Source organism: Phyllostomus discolor, chromosome 1, assembly GCF_004126475.2.
Source record: "Phyllostomus discolor isolate MPI-MPIP mPhyDis1 chromosome 1, mPhyDis1.pri.v3, whole genome shotgun sequence".
Lineage (NCBI taxonomy): Eukaryota > Metazoa > Chordata > Mammalia > Chiroptera > Phyllostomidae > Phyllostomus > Phyllostomus discolor.
The window spans coordinates 83,300,474-83,319,052 of NC_040903.2; the positions used below are offsets into that span (position 1 = coordinate 83,300,474).

The window sequence follows — 18,579 nt, forward strand, 5'->3', positions numbered from 1 at the left end:
CTGCAGCACTACTCCCTGGGGAGCAGCGCTTTCCAGCCCCACACCTGAGCTCCCCAGACCCGGGAACCAGTGCTGGAAAGAGGAGTCCCTATAACATCTGGCTGTGAACTCAAGCAGGGATGGTGCCCAAGAAAGACAAAGGGGTGCTGAAACTGCGACTTACTGCTCTTTTGTGGCTGACAGACTAACTCAATTACTCTCACACACACATACTTGCTCTAAGCTCAAGGAAAGTTCAGGGATAGCAGCTCAAAAAGCACCAGGGACATACGTGAAGAAACTAAATTGACTAACTTCAGGGGGAAAAGTAGAGGGGAAGGGGCTGGAGCAATTCTCTGTGGGGACAGAAGCATAGGCACATGCCACACTATTCCTCTGCTGAGCTCTTCTACCACCGAGACAACCCAGTGCTGGCGGCTGCCAAATCTGTGCTCTCCATTTAACTGGCTAACACCATTCACCCACCAGCGTGATTCCCTGAGACCACAATCCACCCAGCTTGCTCTCCTGGCCTGAAACTCTTCCAGCAGCTCCTCCACATCAGCAGCCAGATTGGTGCATTCTGCAGACTTTCACAGAATCAACATGGGTCCACAAACCCCATTCTTTTCCCCATTGCACATGGAACATTTTCCAAGATGGACCACATTATAGATCACAAAACTAGTCTCAATAAATTTAAGAATACAATCCTATCAAGCATCTTCTCTAATCACAATGATAATAAACTAGAAATCAATTAGAAGAAGGGAACTAAACACACTCAAACACAGGGAGGCTCAATAGCATGCTACTAAACAATGAACTGGTTATCAATAGATCAAAGAAACAATCAGTAGATACCAGGAGACAAATGAAAATGAAAACACAACAACCCCAAATCTGTGGGACACACTGAAAGAAATACAAAGAGGGAGATTCATAGCAATACAGGCCTACCAGAAGAAACAAGAAAAATCTCAAATAAACAATCTAATCTTACACCAAAACTAGAAAAAACAAAAAAGAACAAAGAAAGTCCAAATAGAGTAGAAGGAAGGAAACAATAAATATCATATTGGAAATAAATGCAGTGGGGTCTAGAAAAGTAGCCAAGATCAATAAAACTAAGAGCTGGCTCTTTGACAAAATAAATAGGAGTGACAAACCAATAGCCAGACTCATCAAGAAAAAGAGAGAGGGTCCAAGTAAGTAAAATCAGAGATGAAAGAGAAGTGACAACCACACCACAGACATACAGCAGATAATAAAATAATACTACAAACAATAGGCCCTGGCTGGCGTAGCTCAGTGGATTGTGCACAGGCTGGGAACCAAAGTGTCCTAGGTTCGATTCCCAGCCAGGGTACATTCCTGGGTTGCAGGCCATAACCCCCAGCAACCGTACATTGATGTTTCTCTCTCTCTCTCTCTCTCCCTCCCTTCCCTCTCTAAAAATAAATAAATAAAATCTTAAATAATAATAATAATAATAATAATACAAACAATCACGTGTCAACAGACTGGACAACCTGGAAGGAATGGATAAATTCCTGGAAACACACAATCCCTCCAAGGCTGAATTAGGAAGAAACAGAAAATCTGAACAGACTGAAAACTACTAATGAAACAAAAGCAGTAATCAAAACACTCTCAACTGACAAAAGTCCTGGACCAGATGGCTTCCCAAGTGAATTTTACCAAACGTTCAAAGAAGAATTAACACCTCTCCTCAAACTATTCCAAAAATATTGGAGCAGGTGCATGGCTTCCAGACTCATTATACAGAGCAGCATTATCCTGATACCAAACCATACAAACACACTACCAAAAAAAAGAAAAAAGGGAGAGAGAGAATTATAGGCCAAATATATGTGCAAAACTCCTCATGAAAGTATTTGCAAAATGAATTCAGCAATCATTAAAAACACCATACACTATGATCAAGTGTGATTTACTCCTGAGATGCAAGGATTGTTCAGTACCCACAAATTAGTTAATCTGATATGTCACATGAACAAAATGAAGGATAAAAATCACATGATCATGTAGACTCAGAAAAAACATTTGACAAATCCAACCCATTTGTGATTAAAAACTCTCACAAAGTGCAAACAAAGGGAACATACCTCAACATAATAGAGGCTTTGAGAGACTGCTAAGGATTCTACCAAAAAACTGTTAAAACTAATAAATGAACTCAATAAAGTAGCAGGACACAATGTTCTATTTAGAAATTGGTCACATTTTTATACACCAATAACAGACAATCAAAGATAGAAATTAAAAATCAATCCCCTTTACAATTGCACCAAAAATAAAATACCTAGGAATATATTTAACCAAGGAGGTGAAAGAACTATACTCATAAAATTATAAGACATTGAGGGAAGGATTGGAGATGGAAATAAATAGAAGCATATACCGTGCTTGTGGATGAGAAGAATTAACATTGTTAAAATGTGCATAGTAACCAAAGCAATCTGTACATTCGATACAATCCCTATGAAAATACCAATACCACATTTCACAGAACTAGCACAAATAATCCTAAAATTTACATGGAGCCACAAAAGACTTCAAATAGCCAAAGCAATATTGAGAAAGAAGAACAAAGTTGGAAGTAAATCCCACCCAATATCAAACTATACTACAAAGTTGTGATAATCAAGCCATCATGGTGCTGGCCATAACAGACACATAGATCAGTGGAAAAGTACATACAGACCCCAGAAGTAAACCCATGCCTATATGGTCAAGTAATCTATGACAAAGGGAGCAAGCATATACAATGTGGTAACACCAGTCTCTTCAATAAATGGCGTTGGAGGAACTGGACAGATAATGAAAAAAAAAAAAAGAAAAAGAAAATGGAGAGAAAGAGAAGTAACTAGACTACTTCCTTAAACCATATACAAAATAGATTAACCACTTACATGTCTCATCAACATAATATTCACAAAACAAAACATATTCAGTGAATTGTTTGACATCACTCTCAGACATATTTTTTTTGATATGTGTCTTCTGGAAAGAGAACTAAAGAATTAATAAAGAAATGAGACTACACTAAACTAAAAATGTTTTACAGTGAAAGAAACAAAACAAAAAAAAAATACAACCTACTGAATGGGACAAGATATTCTCTAATTATACACCCGATAAGGGGTTAAAATCTAAAATATATAAGGAGTGCTTGCTTTGGCAGCACATATTCTAAAATTTGAACAATACAGAGAAGACAGCCTGACCCCTGATCGGTGCTGACACACAAATTCGTGAAGTGTTCCATATTTTTAAAAATAAATAAGTGAATGAATGAATGAATAAATAAATAAATAAAAATATTAGGACTTATACAACTAACGACAAACAAAAAAAAAAACTTAGATTAAAAAGTGGACTGAACACCTGGATAGACATTCCTCCAAAGAAGAAATACAGATGGCCAGTAGACATATATAAAAAGATGCTCAACATCACTATCATCAAAGAAATACAAATTCACATGAGATATCACATCACACTTGTCACAATGGCTATCATCAATAAATCAACAAACAACAAGTGTTGGCAAAGATGTGAAAAGGAACTTTCATGCATCGGTGGCGGTACTGTGAATTGCTGCAGTCACTTTGAAGAATAATATGTAGATTCCTCAAAAAATTAGAAACAGAACTACCACTTGACTCAGCAATTCCACTTCTAGCTATTTATCTGAACACATCCAAACACTAATTCAAAAAGATTTCTACACCCCTATTTTTAGTGCAGCATTTTTTACAATAGCCAAGATCTGGAGGCAACCTAAGTGTCCATCAACAGATGAGTGGGTCAAGAACGTGTGGTACATATGTAAAATACAGTGTCAGTCAACCATAAAAAGCTGACATCTTGCTATTTGGAACTACATGGATGAAACTAAAGTGCATTTTCCTAATTGAAATATGTCAGAGAAAGACTAATACCATAGGATTTTACTTATATGTGGAATGTAAAAAGCAAAATAAACAAAACAAGCAAACTTGATAGTGGCCAGATGGAAGAGCGTTGGGGTGATGGGTGAAAAAGGGGAAAGGGATTCAGAAGTACATACTGCCAATTATTAAAAACATAGTCACAGGGATGTAAAGTACAGCTTAGGTAATATACTCAATAATGTTGTAACTCTCTGTGGTGTCAGGTGGATACTAGACTTATTGGAGTGGTCACATCATAATGAATATAAATGTCTAATCACTATGTCGTATACCTGAAACTAATATAATGTTGTATATCAACTGTAATTGAGAAATAGAAAAAATAAATTGAAAACAACACTTTGCCAAAGGCACTTGTTTAGATTCATCCTTAGTCTCAGATAATGCTGGTCTTGACATGGCAAATAAGAAACTTGGGCTGTGATACAGTCCTGAGAGTAACTATTTACCCAACTATCCAAATTGCTTGTGTAGTGCTGTGCCCATCGCTCTCTTTCTAGAGGTCTACTCCCTCGTCCACGTCCTAATTTGACATCTGGTAAAACAGAATTTTGTGTAGCAGTTAAAATGAAGCAAGAAACAAAAGGTCAAAACTACCGAAGTCAAAATAAATGTTTAATGAAAGCATATAATTATGCTAGAGGTGAAGACTAAAAATTATACATTAGGCAGATTTATAAAACAAAGTACTATAATGTTCACATTTCAAAGAAATCATAAAGTATAAAATTGTAAAATATCAACATATGGAAGGAAAGTATTAACAGCCCTTTTGGTGATTTACCATATAAAAAGGTGTTTTTAAAGTGCTACAGAGTGAGGCCTTATATTTAAAAATTGAATGAATATCTGGTTTTAACATAGTCTCACAGAACAGTTTTTTCCTCAAGTAAGCTGCAAACTTTCATTAGGAAAGCCGAAATTAAGCATGTGTAATAGTAAGGAGTTACAAATTTGCTAATCCCAAGGTATTAGAACAATTCAAAAGCACATACAATTCCAGATTAGGAACAAACCGTGTTGCTCAAGGTGCATTTTAATACACACATGTGTCTCATTTAAAATCCACGCAACAGCCTCCCCATTTATTTATAGTCTGTTCCTGGGAATTTTGTTTATTAGTTTTCTTTTTAATTAACACAAATCTTCAAGGCACTTAAAGGTTCGCCTGCATTTCATGACTCCATACTGAAAATGCAGAGGGTAGACTGCTATGGGATCAAGCAGAGGGGTGGCAGTGCAGGGCAGTGCCTCAGAAAGACTCTGCAGACACAAAAACTGGGGTCAGTTTCAAATGAACAATGGTGCCTTTTAAGTAGGTGCCTAAACATCCTTAAGGTTCAGCTTTATCAGCTACAAAGTGGCATCCTCTTAAGAGAGTTTCTAAAAGAATTTGTACGCCTACAAGTAAAGCATTAAATAGGATGCCCAGAGAAGGGGAAGCTTAAAAATATAGTTGTTTACTGAAGTCTCATGATCACTCCTATACAAGCAAGGAGTACTATGGGTGAATAAAGGAAAGGCTAATCCTTCTTGGACTGCGCTCTCATTGGGAGAAATATCGGCATACTGGGCAGGACCATTCTTGAACAGAATTGCTCAGACATTTAGCATCCTGGCCTTAAGGCAGCAAACTGGCCAGTAGCAACCCCATCACTGTGGTAACCAAAAATGCACCCATTCCTTTCCAAACAACCATTGAAAGACGTCATTTGCCTTTCCTGACAACATTTTTCCAGAGGGCCCTTCTAAATTAAGAAATAATACAATTATCTTGAGAAGAATGCCTTCCTGTTGTTGAGAGTGGTATTTAAGGATGAGATACATTAGGCCTAGTTGTGGGACAATAGGAAAGAAATGTTCAGTACAATCTGAATCCTTTCTTGATGAGTCCCAGTACCGAAATCCCCAGGCTCACTAGTGAGGGCTCAAGTCAAAAGCAGAGCTGTGTCTTTGCAAGCACACGGGGCAGAAAGGAATTGTGCCATGAAGCTGCTTCTTCAGCCAGGCGGTTTATATAGTTGACATACAAGGTAGACGTACACATTCAGACCTTTCCTCAACATTACTGGACCAGGGTCCATTTTCTCTCATGGTTACAAAATGTAAACACTAAAATCATAAACAAAGAGACTAACAAGAACAAAACAAGGGTCCCCGAACTGACAAAGGATCTGTGCCAGGAGAGCTCCAACTCAGCTTGAACTCACTTCCTCCTCTGATGAAGTATTTAAGTCTGAACACCACTTTCATTTTGTCACAGGTCTGAAACAGGGAGGTCTTCCTTTGATTCCTAATTTTCTTTCTCCAGAACTTAACAGTGTTTTGGTGATTTCAGAAAAGACACGGGGCATTTGACCTTCCTTAGTATGGAGAAGCCTGAAGGCAAGCTTAGTTATCAGGTGAAATGATAAGGCACTGGGAGATGAGAGGAAATGCTCATTGGTGGAAGCCGCTGGGAGTAAAATTCTGATCTCCTGTTTCCCAATCCAGTACTCTGGTTGCACCCACTAAGTCACAGACAAGAGCATAGTTCATGATGAAAGCTCCCATTCATTCTACCTTCTTTTTAGTTTCTACCCTGAGCCTAACCTGGCCCTGCTGTCAACTGCAGAATAAAGTATGTGTTTAGAAGACACATATTTACATTCTGTTCACCATCTCTTTTCGGAGATGTCCTTTATTTCTTTGAAATGATTAGATTGAATGGATGTGGGGCTAAAGTTAGACCATATCTTCCAGTCAGGTTGGGCTTCTTAGAATCCTTAGGTAAAGCAAATGTGAAACTCTGCATCAGGCTCACAAACATGAGGAACAGTTCCATCTTTGCCAGCTGCTCTCCCATACACACCCGCTTCCCTAAAAAGAGATCGGAAAAAAAGTAAGCATTATAACGCCACCCGTTTCCCATCTCAAAAAGGACACATTTACATGAAGTATCTGCCACGTATACCACATGACCTCCCACAGTAATGCTGATCAGAATGCTTACAGAGGAAGTTCACATTCCAACCCCCTATGCATAAAAACTAACCTCACCCTGGACAGGAACTAGAGACAGGGCCAATGTGGTGGCAACCTTGTCCCCTCCTACTTACTACACACCTACTCATTTCTTTCCTGTGCTCTGACCTGGATGATTAGGGAGGAAATTAATCAGGTCAAGATTCTCTGGAGCACTCCTTTTGTGTAGAAAGAGTCCTACATGTCCTAATGTGGGAACCTACATGAGGGAGTGCTGAGAACAGAGAAGCCCCCTGTCACCCACCAGCCCAGCAGAAGGTCAGGAGTTGCTCTTAACTCCAGCAGGTCCCTGGGACTCAAACAGTCACCTGAGCAGTTCACAGATGAAGATTTCTGAATATATTTAAAGATTTAAAACCAAAGTGCTTTCATTTGGTTTTAAAAATCTGAAATGAACCAGTGGAGATGTAGCATCTAAATATTTAGCTCCTCTTTTACATTAGCTTGCCAGGAAAAAATATTTTTAAGACAGTATCATGAAACAATAAAAGATTCTTTTGATTCTACTTCATTTCAAATTATGCCATGAAGAAAATAAACGTTTAACTGACCTATCCCAAAAGGAATAAATGTTTCTTTTTTCATTACTTGTCCCTGATCATCCAGAAATCGATTAGGGTTGAAATCATCAGGTTTCTCCCAAATGGCTGGGTCTCTGTGCACTGACCACAAGTTGGGTATTATCACTGTGCCTTTCGGGATAGTGTATCCTTGGAGCACTGAAACAAATAAACAAACAACCCAGTGTCACTCAACATGCTTTTTGCTGAACAGTTCTCTGTAAACATCGCTATCAAAAAAAATCTAGTTACATATCGAGCTTCTTAATTTGCTGAGACTGAACCATAAGTTACTTGCAGGCAGGGGCAGGACATTACCACTGACACCCTTTCCTCCGTATCACCCTAGGACCCAGCCTCAGAGTCAGTCCAACAAACGCTGAGGTAATGAATCGGATGGCCACTACAAGATGATTAAGAAAAAACACTGAAACAAATTACAGTGCATACCACATAAGCTTTCTCATAGAATACAAATCCCTAATCTTGAAATACTTGTATACAACTTTGTAAACTTCAGAGCCTTTTATGTCTGCACAATAATACTATGAGAAAGATAAACTAAGGTAAAGGGATGTACAGGGAAGTCAGCACTGTCTCTTAAGCAGCTGAAAATTTCATATGCACTTTAAAGAATGCCCAAAAGATGGTGCTCACACAGTGTATCTAATTCGTACCAAAGAAATTGTTAGATGTCATTTATAAGTGATTGCTGCCTACAACTGTCTCCTGACTAGATTTAAGCCTCTTACGTGGAGGTCTGGCTCCAGAAGGTAAATCCCTTGTGAGGAGGGATGTTTACAGAATGTCTGACTGCCTACACATGATGGGGGCAAAGTAGGTTTACAGTTTTGACCACCCCAAAGTGTTTATTTTTGTACTATTATTTCCTGATTATTGCATTGTTTTCCATGTGAACAAGTGAAAACCTACCTTTGTCCACCCTGTGTGTCAAGGGCATGACCAAAAGGACACACTTCACTGAGAGGGGTTGAAACAGGTACCCTTATAATCAGATGGAGTCTTCTAATTCTTCACTACTTATGCTTCAGTGGCAGAATTGTAACAATTGACATAGGACAGTTTCCAGCTAAAATCCTGAATTCCATATTTAGACTAGCTCTTCTACCTCTGAGAAGAAGACACTGAGGCAGGCGCTTTGCAAATTCTAGAGTTTCTTCTGTCAGTGCAGCCACTGTGAATGGCAGCACAATTTGTTTGACCAGGGTGAGCATCTGTGCTCTGAAGACTAGAGAGCTGTTTAAAAGAGAAGCTGGGCTGAAATGCCAGACAATAAATAGTGAACAAGTAGGACTGAAGCATTCCATTTGATCATCCATGACGCAAGGCTAAACCATCAGAAGGATCAAGGCAGGTGAGGGGCTGGGCTTCCCACAAGGGCATTCAAAGGAGGAAGCCCGGAGACTTGCCTGTCTTCTCTGAGGTCATGTGAGGAATGGAAAGCGGCACTACCATAGTCAGCCTCTGCACCTCCATGATGGTGGCTTCTGTGTAGGGCATCTGGGCCTTGTCAGTGAGGGAAGGGGCTCGGTCAGCACCAATGACCCTTTCAATTTCTTCATGAACCTTGTCTATACACAAAAGGAAAGAATAAACCAGGAGATAAGCCAGCAGTGAGTTGAGACTGCCCCCTACGCCCACTTTCCATCACCAAGTTACCCCAGCCGGTAACTTGGCAGTATAGGCCTGAGTCATCCTGAGTGAAGTGAAGCATTGGTCAGATAGTCCAAGTGGAGCCAGCTAGTCCAGGGACCCTGCACCACTCTGTGACTTTGATGGATAACAGAACAGCTGGAGGGCAAAGCAGGAAGCACTCTGTTATCAGGAGCCTTCTGAATCCTTCTCTCCTATGAACATTGAACTGAGTCTCTAAACTTTTGTGGGTGACATTGTGTGGTAGCCCTAGTGTGGCCCTCAACAACCCCTGTGCCTCTTGGTTTACACATTCTTACACAGTCCCCTCCCACTTTGTACCAAGTTGGTCCAAGTGACCAACAGAATAAGGGAGAAGAGTTGGCATGTCAGTTGTGAACTTAGGTTATAAAAGACACTATGGCTCCTGTCTCGGCCATTCACTCTCTGGGACCAAGTCAAGCAGCTCTATAAAAAGGTCCAGGCGCTAAGGCCTGCAGCCAGTAGCCAAGTGGGTAAGCCATGTTGGAGGTGGATCCTTCAGTCCCAGTCAAGTTTATAGATGACTACAACCTCATGAGAAATCCTAAGCCAGACCAGCCAGGCTAAGCCACTCCTAGATTCCTTATCCTTAGAAGCTTTGTGAGATGTTGCTACTTTAAGCTGCTAAATGTTGGGATAATGTGTTACTCAGCAGTAAATTAACTCTTGGGAGCTACAATCCCATCTATACTATGAAAGAATTGCCCCTTTAAAGATGTCCACAACCTAATATCCTACAACCTGTAAATATAAATATACTACCTTACCTTGCCAAAGAGTCTTGGCAGATGTGATTAAATTAAGGGCCTGCAGATAAGGAGATTATCCTGAATTATCTGGGTATGCCCAACCTAATTACTTGGGTTTTAAAATTAGAGAAGTTCTCCCGGTGGACTTTAGTCAGAGGGAAATGTGACTATGGATGAGTGCACAGAGAGATGCAACATTTTTGGTCGCAAAGATGGAGAGAACTGGAAGTGAATTCTCCTCTAGAACCTCCAAGTAGGAATGCAACTCTGCCAACATCTTGATTTTAGCCCAGGGAGACATGGGTTAGACTTTTAACAACAGGAACTATAACAAATTTGTGTTTAGATGCTAAGATTGTGACTATCTGTTACAGGAGCAAGAAAAACTAATATATTATCCTCCCCTGTGTTCTCCCACTATGAACGGCCACTGGCATTCACTGCCTATTGGTATCGATGTGGCGGAACTAGCTGTGTGAACTTGTGAAAGTCACATAACTTATCTGGGCCTTTGTTCTCCATTTTCAAAACAAGATGAATGGGTTCCAATGACCATTATGATCCCCTCCAGCTCTAAATTGTTATTCCTCTCTAAAGTTCTCTCTTCATCAAAGATTCCACAGAGTCAGGCCTCTAGAGACTTAAAGCAGTATGACAGCATTAGAAACTTGCAGTTTCACTGCTAACATGGTACCAATTGCCTATGAGTTGCAAGGATTTCCATTTTGTTCTCCTGCCTGCAGACATGCTTAGTGCTAGGAAACACAGGATCACCAAGGTGACTGATCCAATTTCAACAACCTAGTTTTGCCATGAACACAGGGAACATTAATTACCTTGTACGTCAGGGTTCAGTGACATGTACAGAAGACACCAAAGCAGAGAGTTAGTTGTAGTATCAGTTCCAGCAATGAAGAGATCTCCAATGATATAAAATAAGTAATCTTCATTAAAACTGCTATTGCTATTATTTTTCTTCTCTTCCTCCACATGGAGAAGGTACATATCTATGAAGTCCTGAGGGTTCTCAACATCCAGAGACTCTCGATGATCTTTGATGATTTTCTTAAGGAAAGTGGTAATATCCTTTTCAATTTGTCTTAATTCCTTAAATGGTCCAAAGGGAAGGTAATAAAGCCAGGAGCATATGTTAACCAGTTGGAGCTGGTTGTTCAGACAGATTTCTAAGCCTCGTGACATAAAATCAAGCATTTTCTTAAACTCGCTATTGGTGTAATCAAAGCGCTGTCCAAAGCACATGGAGCAAATGATGTTAGAGACGGCATTGTTGACAATGGGGAAGGGGTTGAAGGGGTCTCCTCCATGCTTTTGCATTTCTGCTTTCACGTATTTGAACTCCTCGATAACCTTGGGCTCCAAGCTAAGCTTTCCTAAGCCAAAATGACGAAGAGTTGAATGAGAGAACTTCCTCTGTTGTCGCCAGACTGGACCATAATGTGCGAATACAATCCCTGCAAAAGGACACATGAAGAAAAAGGTGAGAGAGAGAGAGAGAACAATGTCTGACAATACTCACCAGGACATACCAGGAATGTATTGTGTATTTCTCAGTCACTTGTGCAAAGTTCACATAGAGATAAAGATCACCAGCCAAGACAAATGATTAGCAAGTATAGTTGTCAGGATAGCATATGTTTCTAACAACAAAAATCACATGCAATTTGACTAGGGAAAAATTGTGCTGTACAGCTTATTATTATAGATACTAACTGTTGATGCAATGAAAAGCAGTGACTTTCAATTTCTAGAGTTAGTGTACATTTCAAAATCTTATTCTCGTGGGAGTGAATCCAGGCTTAGAAAATATTTCAGGCTGGATACATCTATATTCCTAACACTCCCAAAAGAATGATCAGTATGGTAGCAGATTGCACGAGTGCAGGAAAAATATCTGATTGTGCTCATCATCAAAATCCCAGCTTCTGCTATAGTGTTGGGCACAAAGCAGGAGTTTGTTAAAAATAAGCCAAATAAGTCAATAGTCCACCTGGATTAGAGCACTGGACACCAAAGTTTGGAACCGAAAAACGGGCAGGTAATCTGAAATGTCTGTTGTTGGCAACAGCCCTGATTTGAAAACATCTGAACTCAAGGTCATCCACAACTACATCTTATTTGACCCTCACTTATGTTACACTTCTTCCACCATCAAACCCAACAGTATTGCTCTCAGATATTCCTTTTTTCCTGTGACTTATTTCATCCTCCTACCTTCCACAGTGTGCTTTACGGTTTCAGTCAGTTCTTCGCCTTTCTCACTTGTAATCTATTCCATTTCTGCTACCTTCAATGACATGCTTCATTCACTTAACAGGTATTTCGGAGTCCCTACCATGTGCCAGGAACTGGGATGTAAAACAATACAATTAATACTGTTACTTTATAATGAGATGTATAGAAACTTTATAATTAATCTAATATCTAACGGAGAAGTTTCCCTGTTCCCTGCACCACTACTACCACCACCACTGTGTACTTTTTCAAAATTATTTTTGATTATTTTTGGTGCTTTAACTTATAGAAAATTTAATCATCTGGTCAAGTTCTACTTTTTTAAAAGTGCCTTGGGAATTTTGATTGTATGCCATATATAGATTAATTTGACAATGGCATTCTTGTTGGTAATTGGATTGTTTCCAATCCAAGAATAAATTCTATTCCAGTTATGTTTTTATTCTTTTCAAAAAATATTATAGTACTTGGTTTCCTAATTTTTAAAAAATAATTCATATCGTAAATGAAAATGCCTATATATTTTCTATCTCATAGTGTCCTTCTGGATATACTGGCCTCCTAAAATGAGCCAGGGTGTATTCTTTCTCTATGGAAGAATGTGTCTAAAATTATGGTATCTTCCTCTTTTTTCTTTTCAGTTTATTCTTTTGTTCATTTTTGAATATATAAAGTTGGTCTTTTAACTCATTGTCAGAACTTTATCTTAATAAGTGATAAGGCTCTGCAATTTGTTACCTTGTTAGTTGTAGTCGATAAGTATTGTTTGCATGTATTTTCATTAGTTTAATTGAGAAAACCTTTTTCTTTATGATTATCTTTTGCCACCTAGCTCAGTTTGTCTCATACTGATTTTTGACATTGATGAGGTTACTTTTTAGCTCAGTATGTGGTCAATTTTAATAAATCTTCCAATAGTTAAGAGGGATTTTACAGACAATTGTTGTGTATAAGGTTCTTTGTATGTCCAACAAAGAAAGCTTGGTAACTGTTGGACTCAAATCTTCTGTATGCTTACCAAATTTTTATCATCCTGTTCTCTCAAGTACTCAAATGCTTATGTTAAAATAGTCTGTTATAATGTTGCATTTGTCAATTTCTTTTTGCAGTTCTGTAAGTTTTGTTACATGTAAATTAATGTCATAGCCATACATTTATATTTAGGTATCTGTCTGTTCTTAAGGGTATATATATATATATATATATATATATTAGACAGCATTGTTAGGTACATTCAAGTGCATTCAAGTTAGAATTTTTATATTTTCCTTGTTTAAAAAAATCATAATATCATGTAATGCCCTCTTTATTCTTAACAATGAAATCAGACAAAGTGTATTTTGTCAATAATACATCAGTTTTTCTTTTGCGAGTAGTTTCGTTTAAAAATTTTTACTTATTTATTGTTATTTTTTCCATCACCATTTATCCCCCTTATACATGCTCCCACCTTCTTCCACTCCCCTACCCCACTCAGTCACCACCCTTATTGTCCCTGTCCATGAGTCTTTTCTCTCTCTTTTTTTTTTTTTTTTTTGCTCAATCCTTCCCCAACAAGACTCCCCAGGGCTGTCAGCCTGCTCTCTTTGGACGAGTCTGTTTCTGTTTTGCTTGTTAGTTCAGTGTGTTCATTAGATTCCACATATGAGTGAAAATATACTTATCTTTCTCAAGTATGATTTCACTAGCATAATGTTCTTTTCCTTCCTTTTACCTTGAACTTCAACATATCCTTGTATTTGGGGTATGTCACCTTTTGGGGGAGATGACATATCTCTTTTAAAACAACATATATTTGGATTTTTCTTAAAAAAATCCATTTTGGCAATCTTTGGGCCTGTAAGTATAGGCCTTTTACATTTAATATAACTACTATTCCTAAACCATTTTGCACTTTCTATTTGTCCTGCTATATCTATTCTCTTTTTCCTTGTTTTTTTCTTGCCTTCTTTGGCTTTGAAAGAAACAGGTTGAGTACTTACCCTTAAGTGTTTAAAAAGATAACTCAAAGTCTAGTTCAGTGGTTAGCAAATCAGAGACCAAAACTCAAATTGAGCCTACCCCCCCCTTTTTTATTGCCAAAGAGCTAGGACAAGCCTTTACATTTTTACATGATTAGAAAAAAAATGCGAAGAATATTTTGTGGTATGTGAAAATGATATGAAATTCAAATATCAGGGTCAATAAATAAAGTTTAACTAGAACACAACCAGTTATTAAATCACAGTAATTCATTTACAATAGTCTACAGCTCTGCACTAAAATGGCAGAGTAGGTGCAACAGAGATTAGTCCAGTCCAAGATAAGCAATTTCTTCATTTTTTTTTTTTTTTTTTGCTGGTGGTCAGGTTCACTGAGCTTTCTCTTTGTCTAATTCAGCGTTAAGCTCTTTAAGAGTCCTCTCTTTATCTAAAGGTAACTTTTCATGAGTGGTACAATGCCACATCTCTCTGACCTTACTTCCCCCACTTGGCATCTTGAGCTGGCCAAGAGGTCGCTAAAACCCAAGGTTCTCCAGAGCATTTGCTTTCTATTTTCTGTAGAAGCCAGGGTGGTGATGGGAACTCCTCTAACTACTACACCTTACAGGCATTTCAAACAATGGCTGTTTTTAGCCCACTGGCTCACCCCTATACCTCCAATTCCTGAGCCTTTGGGGGCTTCTGCAGGGTAAACTGTTCCATGCCTCACTAGTACTATCCACTGTAGACACATAAAGGTTGTCATCGTTCAGTCTATGAAGTCATTTGCCAATCTTGTTTCCACTTTTTTGTCTTCAGATGCTGTGGTGCAGAACTGTAAATACATTTCATCATGGGTAGATTACGTGCTTCTATTAAAATTCCCTCTGCTTTGGTTTGTGATTGTCAAGACAATGTTTCAGCAATTCCCAAAAAGAGAACTCTGCCTCTGTTTACTAAAACTCCATAAATTATTTCCTAGGTCACCATAGCTTAGTCACTCTTCCTGTTTTTGACCATGGCCAAGTCTTTTGCTGCAGTCAACATTCGTTAAGTGTTGTTGGGCCTCCTCTTCTCTTGGAAAGATACGGTCTCTCACTCTAACTTCAGGATTTGATACTTACTCTACCTTCTTTTTTAAAAATATATTTTGTTGCTTATGCTAGTAAAGTTGTCCCATTTTTTTCTCCCCTTTGTTCTTCTCTGCCCTATACACCACCTCCCACCATCATTCCCCCTCTTTACTTCATGTCCATGGGTCATACATACAAGTTCTGTGGCTTCTCAATTTCCTATACTATTCTTAACCTTCCCCTGTCTATTGTGTACCTAACATTTATGCTTCTTATTCCCTGTACCTCTTCCCTCATTCATGTCCCACCCCTCCCCACTGATAACCCTCCATGTTATCTCCATGTCTGTGGTACTGTGCCTGTTCTAGTTGTTTGCTCAGTTTATTTTTATTTTTGTTTTTGCTTTAGGTTCAGTTGTTGATAGTTGTGAGTTTGTTGTCATTTTACTGTTCATAGTTTTGATCGTCTTTTTCTTAGATAAGTCCCTTTAACATTTCATATAAGAAGGGCTTGGTGATGATGAACTCCTTTAATTTGACCTTCTCTGGGAAGCACTTTATCTGCCCTTCCATTCTAAATGGTAGCTTTGCTGGATAGAGTAATCTTGGATGTAGGTCCTTGCCTTTCATGACTTGGAATACTTCTTTCCCACCCCTTCTTGCCTGTAAGGTTTCTTCTGAGAAATCAGCTGACAGTCTTATGGGAACTCCTTTGTAGGTAAGTGTCTCCTTTTCTTTTGCTGTTTTAAAGACTCTCTTCTTATCTTTCATCTTGGGTAATGTAATTATGATGTACCTTGGTGTGTGCTTCCTTGGATCCAACTTCTTTGGGGCTCTCTGGACTTTCTGGAAATCTATTTCCTTTACCCTCTCATTATTTAAGATATTACATATGACATTTCTGCTTTGTCCTATTTCTCAGGGAACTCTATTTTTCCTTTGTTCGGTCCTCAATCTGTATCATCTACTCACCAACTTTTAAATTACACAAATTCAGATGATCTGTCTCTATTCTAAGTGAAGTCCACAAGCATTTTATTTGTGGCACATAGTTCTTCCTCTGCCTTTTCTTGTCCATCATATTCATCAGATACAGAGAATTTTCTCATTCTTTCACAGCACATTTCATCCAACACACATTCACCAAAATAAGGGCAGCATCCTGCCTTTGGAGAAACATCCTATCTCTTGGAGAAATGAATGCTTTAGCTGAGATACCAAAACTCCTAAATTTCCCCAGGTTCCCAGTGCTTTCTTCAATAAAGAGGGAGCTGATAATAATGTATGATCCAACTAATGCTTAGAAACTGTCTTATTGTAAATTCTTGGCCAAACTATACATTCACCAGGAAGGACCCCAAAGAAGAAAATCTAATTCCTACCTTGAAAAATGTACAGGAAAAGACAGACATGCAACACAAATTACAATATGATATGGTAAGTGTGTCAACAAATGCTTGTATGCACACATTCCTTCACTTCTTGATTACCTACTCTGTGCCAATTAGTGGGGAAACACTAATTGGCACAGGGTTACCAAGATGAATAAAATCTTTGCCCTCAGAGCTCACATTCCAAAGGTAGGTGGACTTGGTAATAGGCTAGACTTCCCAAGTGCTTATCTATGAAGTAAGAATGTGAAAAAGAAAAAGTTGTGGTACTGGACAGTGCCAAAAATATGGCTAAAGGACAACAATTGGCCTCAGTCAGTCAAGTGAAAAGTTGTTCTGGGCTCAAGGATGACAAACTCAGTGGCCTGAAGCAGACACAAGCCTGGCAGGAATCAGCTTACTGTGCCTAGAGCAGGTTGAAATGTGCAAGCAAAAGGAGAGTGGAAAGAGAAAAAATCAGAAAGGCAGGCAGGGTTAGAGTAAATGTAAAATTCTATTGCAACAGATGAAGTGTTTTCTAACCCAGAAAAGTTGCCCAATTTAGACTCCATGGGCAGGAATCAGAGGCTACAAACTCAGTGTATTGAGTTAGCCAACAGGCTTGCAATGTGTTTTCTTGACTTTTCATCTTATGGGAAAACAAACTTCTTAAACTCTTGCACGCAAAACTCAGAAGGTGTTTCTCGCTCAGCCCAGTTTCTTCCCAGGACACCACCTGAAGACTGAGGCTTGGTCCTGGGAAGGAGAGAACACCCCTGGAGAGACGTAGCCAGGCTTCACACGGTGCTCTCACCCCCTTCCTCCCTCTGCACTTCTTGAGTTTCCCTGGGTGCACTCCTACTGCTAATCTTGATGAATGAGTTACTCCTCAGTTACAGCTGGAGGCATCTTAAAGATGCAGGAAAGGGTGGTGCCCCCGCCACCATCCCCCTGGGTTCGGATGCAGGAGTGGGGGCGGGGGGTGGCGGGTGGAGGGGGCACAAGCCCTGCAGCCCTGAGTGATCCCACGGCCCAGCTACAGCCCAGCTCCCGGCCACGGCCCAGCTCACCCTTCCCCTTGGTCACGAGGGAGATAAGCGGCACGCGTGGGCGGTCGCTGAAGACCTCGGCCTGCTGCACCAGTGCCTCGCGCACGCTGTGGAAGTCGTTGAGGACGACCACCAAGTAGTGGCCAATGAAGAAGCTGTAGATGTTTCCGTAGACGCGGGCCAGGTCGGTGAGCAGCACCTGTGAGCCAAGGGAGGAAAGGTCCAAGCCTGCGGCCCTCACCCGGCGGTTCAGCCAGCTCTTCCCTCGGAGGAAGGGCGGCAGCAGCACGAAGCCGAAGTTGCCAACCACGGGCCAGGGCGCGGGCCCTGGGGGGATGCCGGGCGGCCGGTGCCGCCTCAGCCAGCTCCAGCCGAGCAGCGCGGCCAGGCCGAGCAGCAGCAGCGCGCCGCCCGTGGGGTCCAGCCGCAGCAGGCCCAGGGGCGCGGGCAGGAGACTCGGAGGCCAGAGCCAGCTCTGGGTTGGGGGCTGAGGCGGCGCTGGGGCGTCCATGGCTGGTGAGCAAGCAACCTCTGACTTGCAGAGTGCACGCAGATGCGGGGCTGTGTCCTCCGCGGGGAGCCTGAGGCGGAAGGAGTGGCGGAGGGCGCCACGGATTGGCTGTTACACGCGCCCCTTTCACCACACCTCCAAACACCGACACCCATTTGGAAAATCGGACTTGCTCGCTAACCAGCTGATGAAGTCCGGTGACCAGGCGGAGCCTCCTGCCTGCCATTTTGCCCGCTAATTCCCTTAGTCCCGCTCTTCTGGGTCTGGCCGCTGCAGAGATGCAGGCAACGCATTCTCGCACTCTGATTGGCTCCTGGGCTTCTTACGAGTCATTCCTTTGTCCCGCTGGCGTATAAGTCCTGCCAGAGAAACAGGT

General features: G+C 40.4%; 1 protein-coding gene, 1 long non-coding RNA gene and 1 other non-coding gene across 4 annotated transcripts; 1 reads left to right on the plus strand and 2 right to left on the minus strand.

The window, feature by feature from the left end:
- The first annotated feature begins 3,171 nt into the window (after window positions 1-3,171).
- On the plus strand, window positions 3,172-3,277 carry LOC114493607. Its single transcript, XR_003684237.1, has one exon. It is a non-coding gene; the product is annotated as a U6 spliceosomal RNA (small nuclear RNA).
- A 1,281-nt stretch (window positions 3,278-4,558) lies between these two features.
- On the minus strand, window positions 4,559-18,248 carry LOC114493163 (cytochrome P450 2U1). Of its 2 annotated transcripts, XM_028507896.2 has the most exons (5): window positions 17,714-18,243; window positions 10,824-11,459; window positions 8,974-9,135; window positions 7,535-7,702; window positions 4,559-6,818 (listed from the first exon to the last, which is right to left on the minus strand). In XM_028507896.2, the coding sequence occupies exons 1-5, from the start codon at window positions 18,201-18,203 to the stop codon at window positions 6,640-6,642; spliced, it is 1,635 nt and encodes a 544-aa protein (XP_028363697.1). In that variant the 5' UTR covers window positions 18,204-18,243; the 3' UTR covers window positions 4,559-6,639. The 2 variants fall into 2 exon arrangements, with proteins under 2 accessions (XP_028363697.1, XP_035881463.1); XM_036025570.1 differs by lacking the exon at window positions 8,974-9,135 and having other exon boundaries at window positions 17,714-18,248.
- Window positions 14,400-17,705, minus strand: LOC118500545. Its single transcript, XR_004903111.1, has 2 exons — window positions 16,141-17,705; window positions 14,400-15,330 (listed from the first exon to the last, which is right to left on the minus strand). It is a non-coding gene; the product is annotated as an uncharacterized LOC118500545 (long non-coding RNA).
- Window positions 18,249-18,579: the final 331 nt, after the last annotated feature.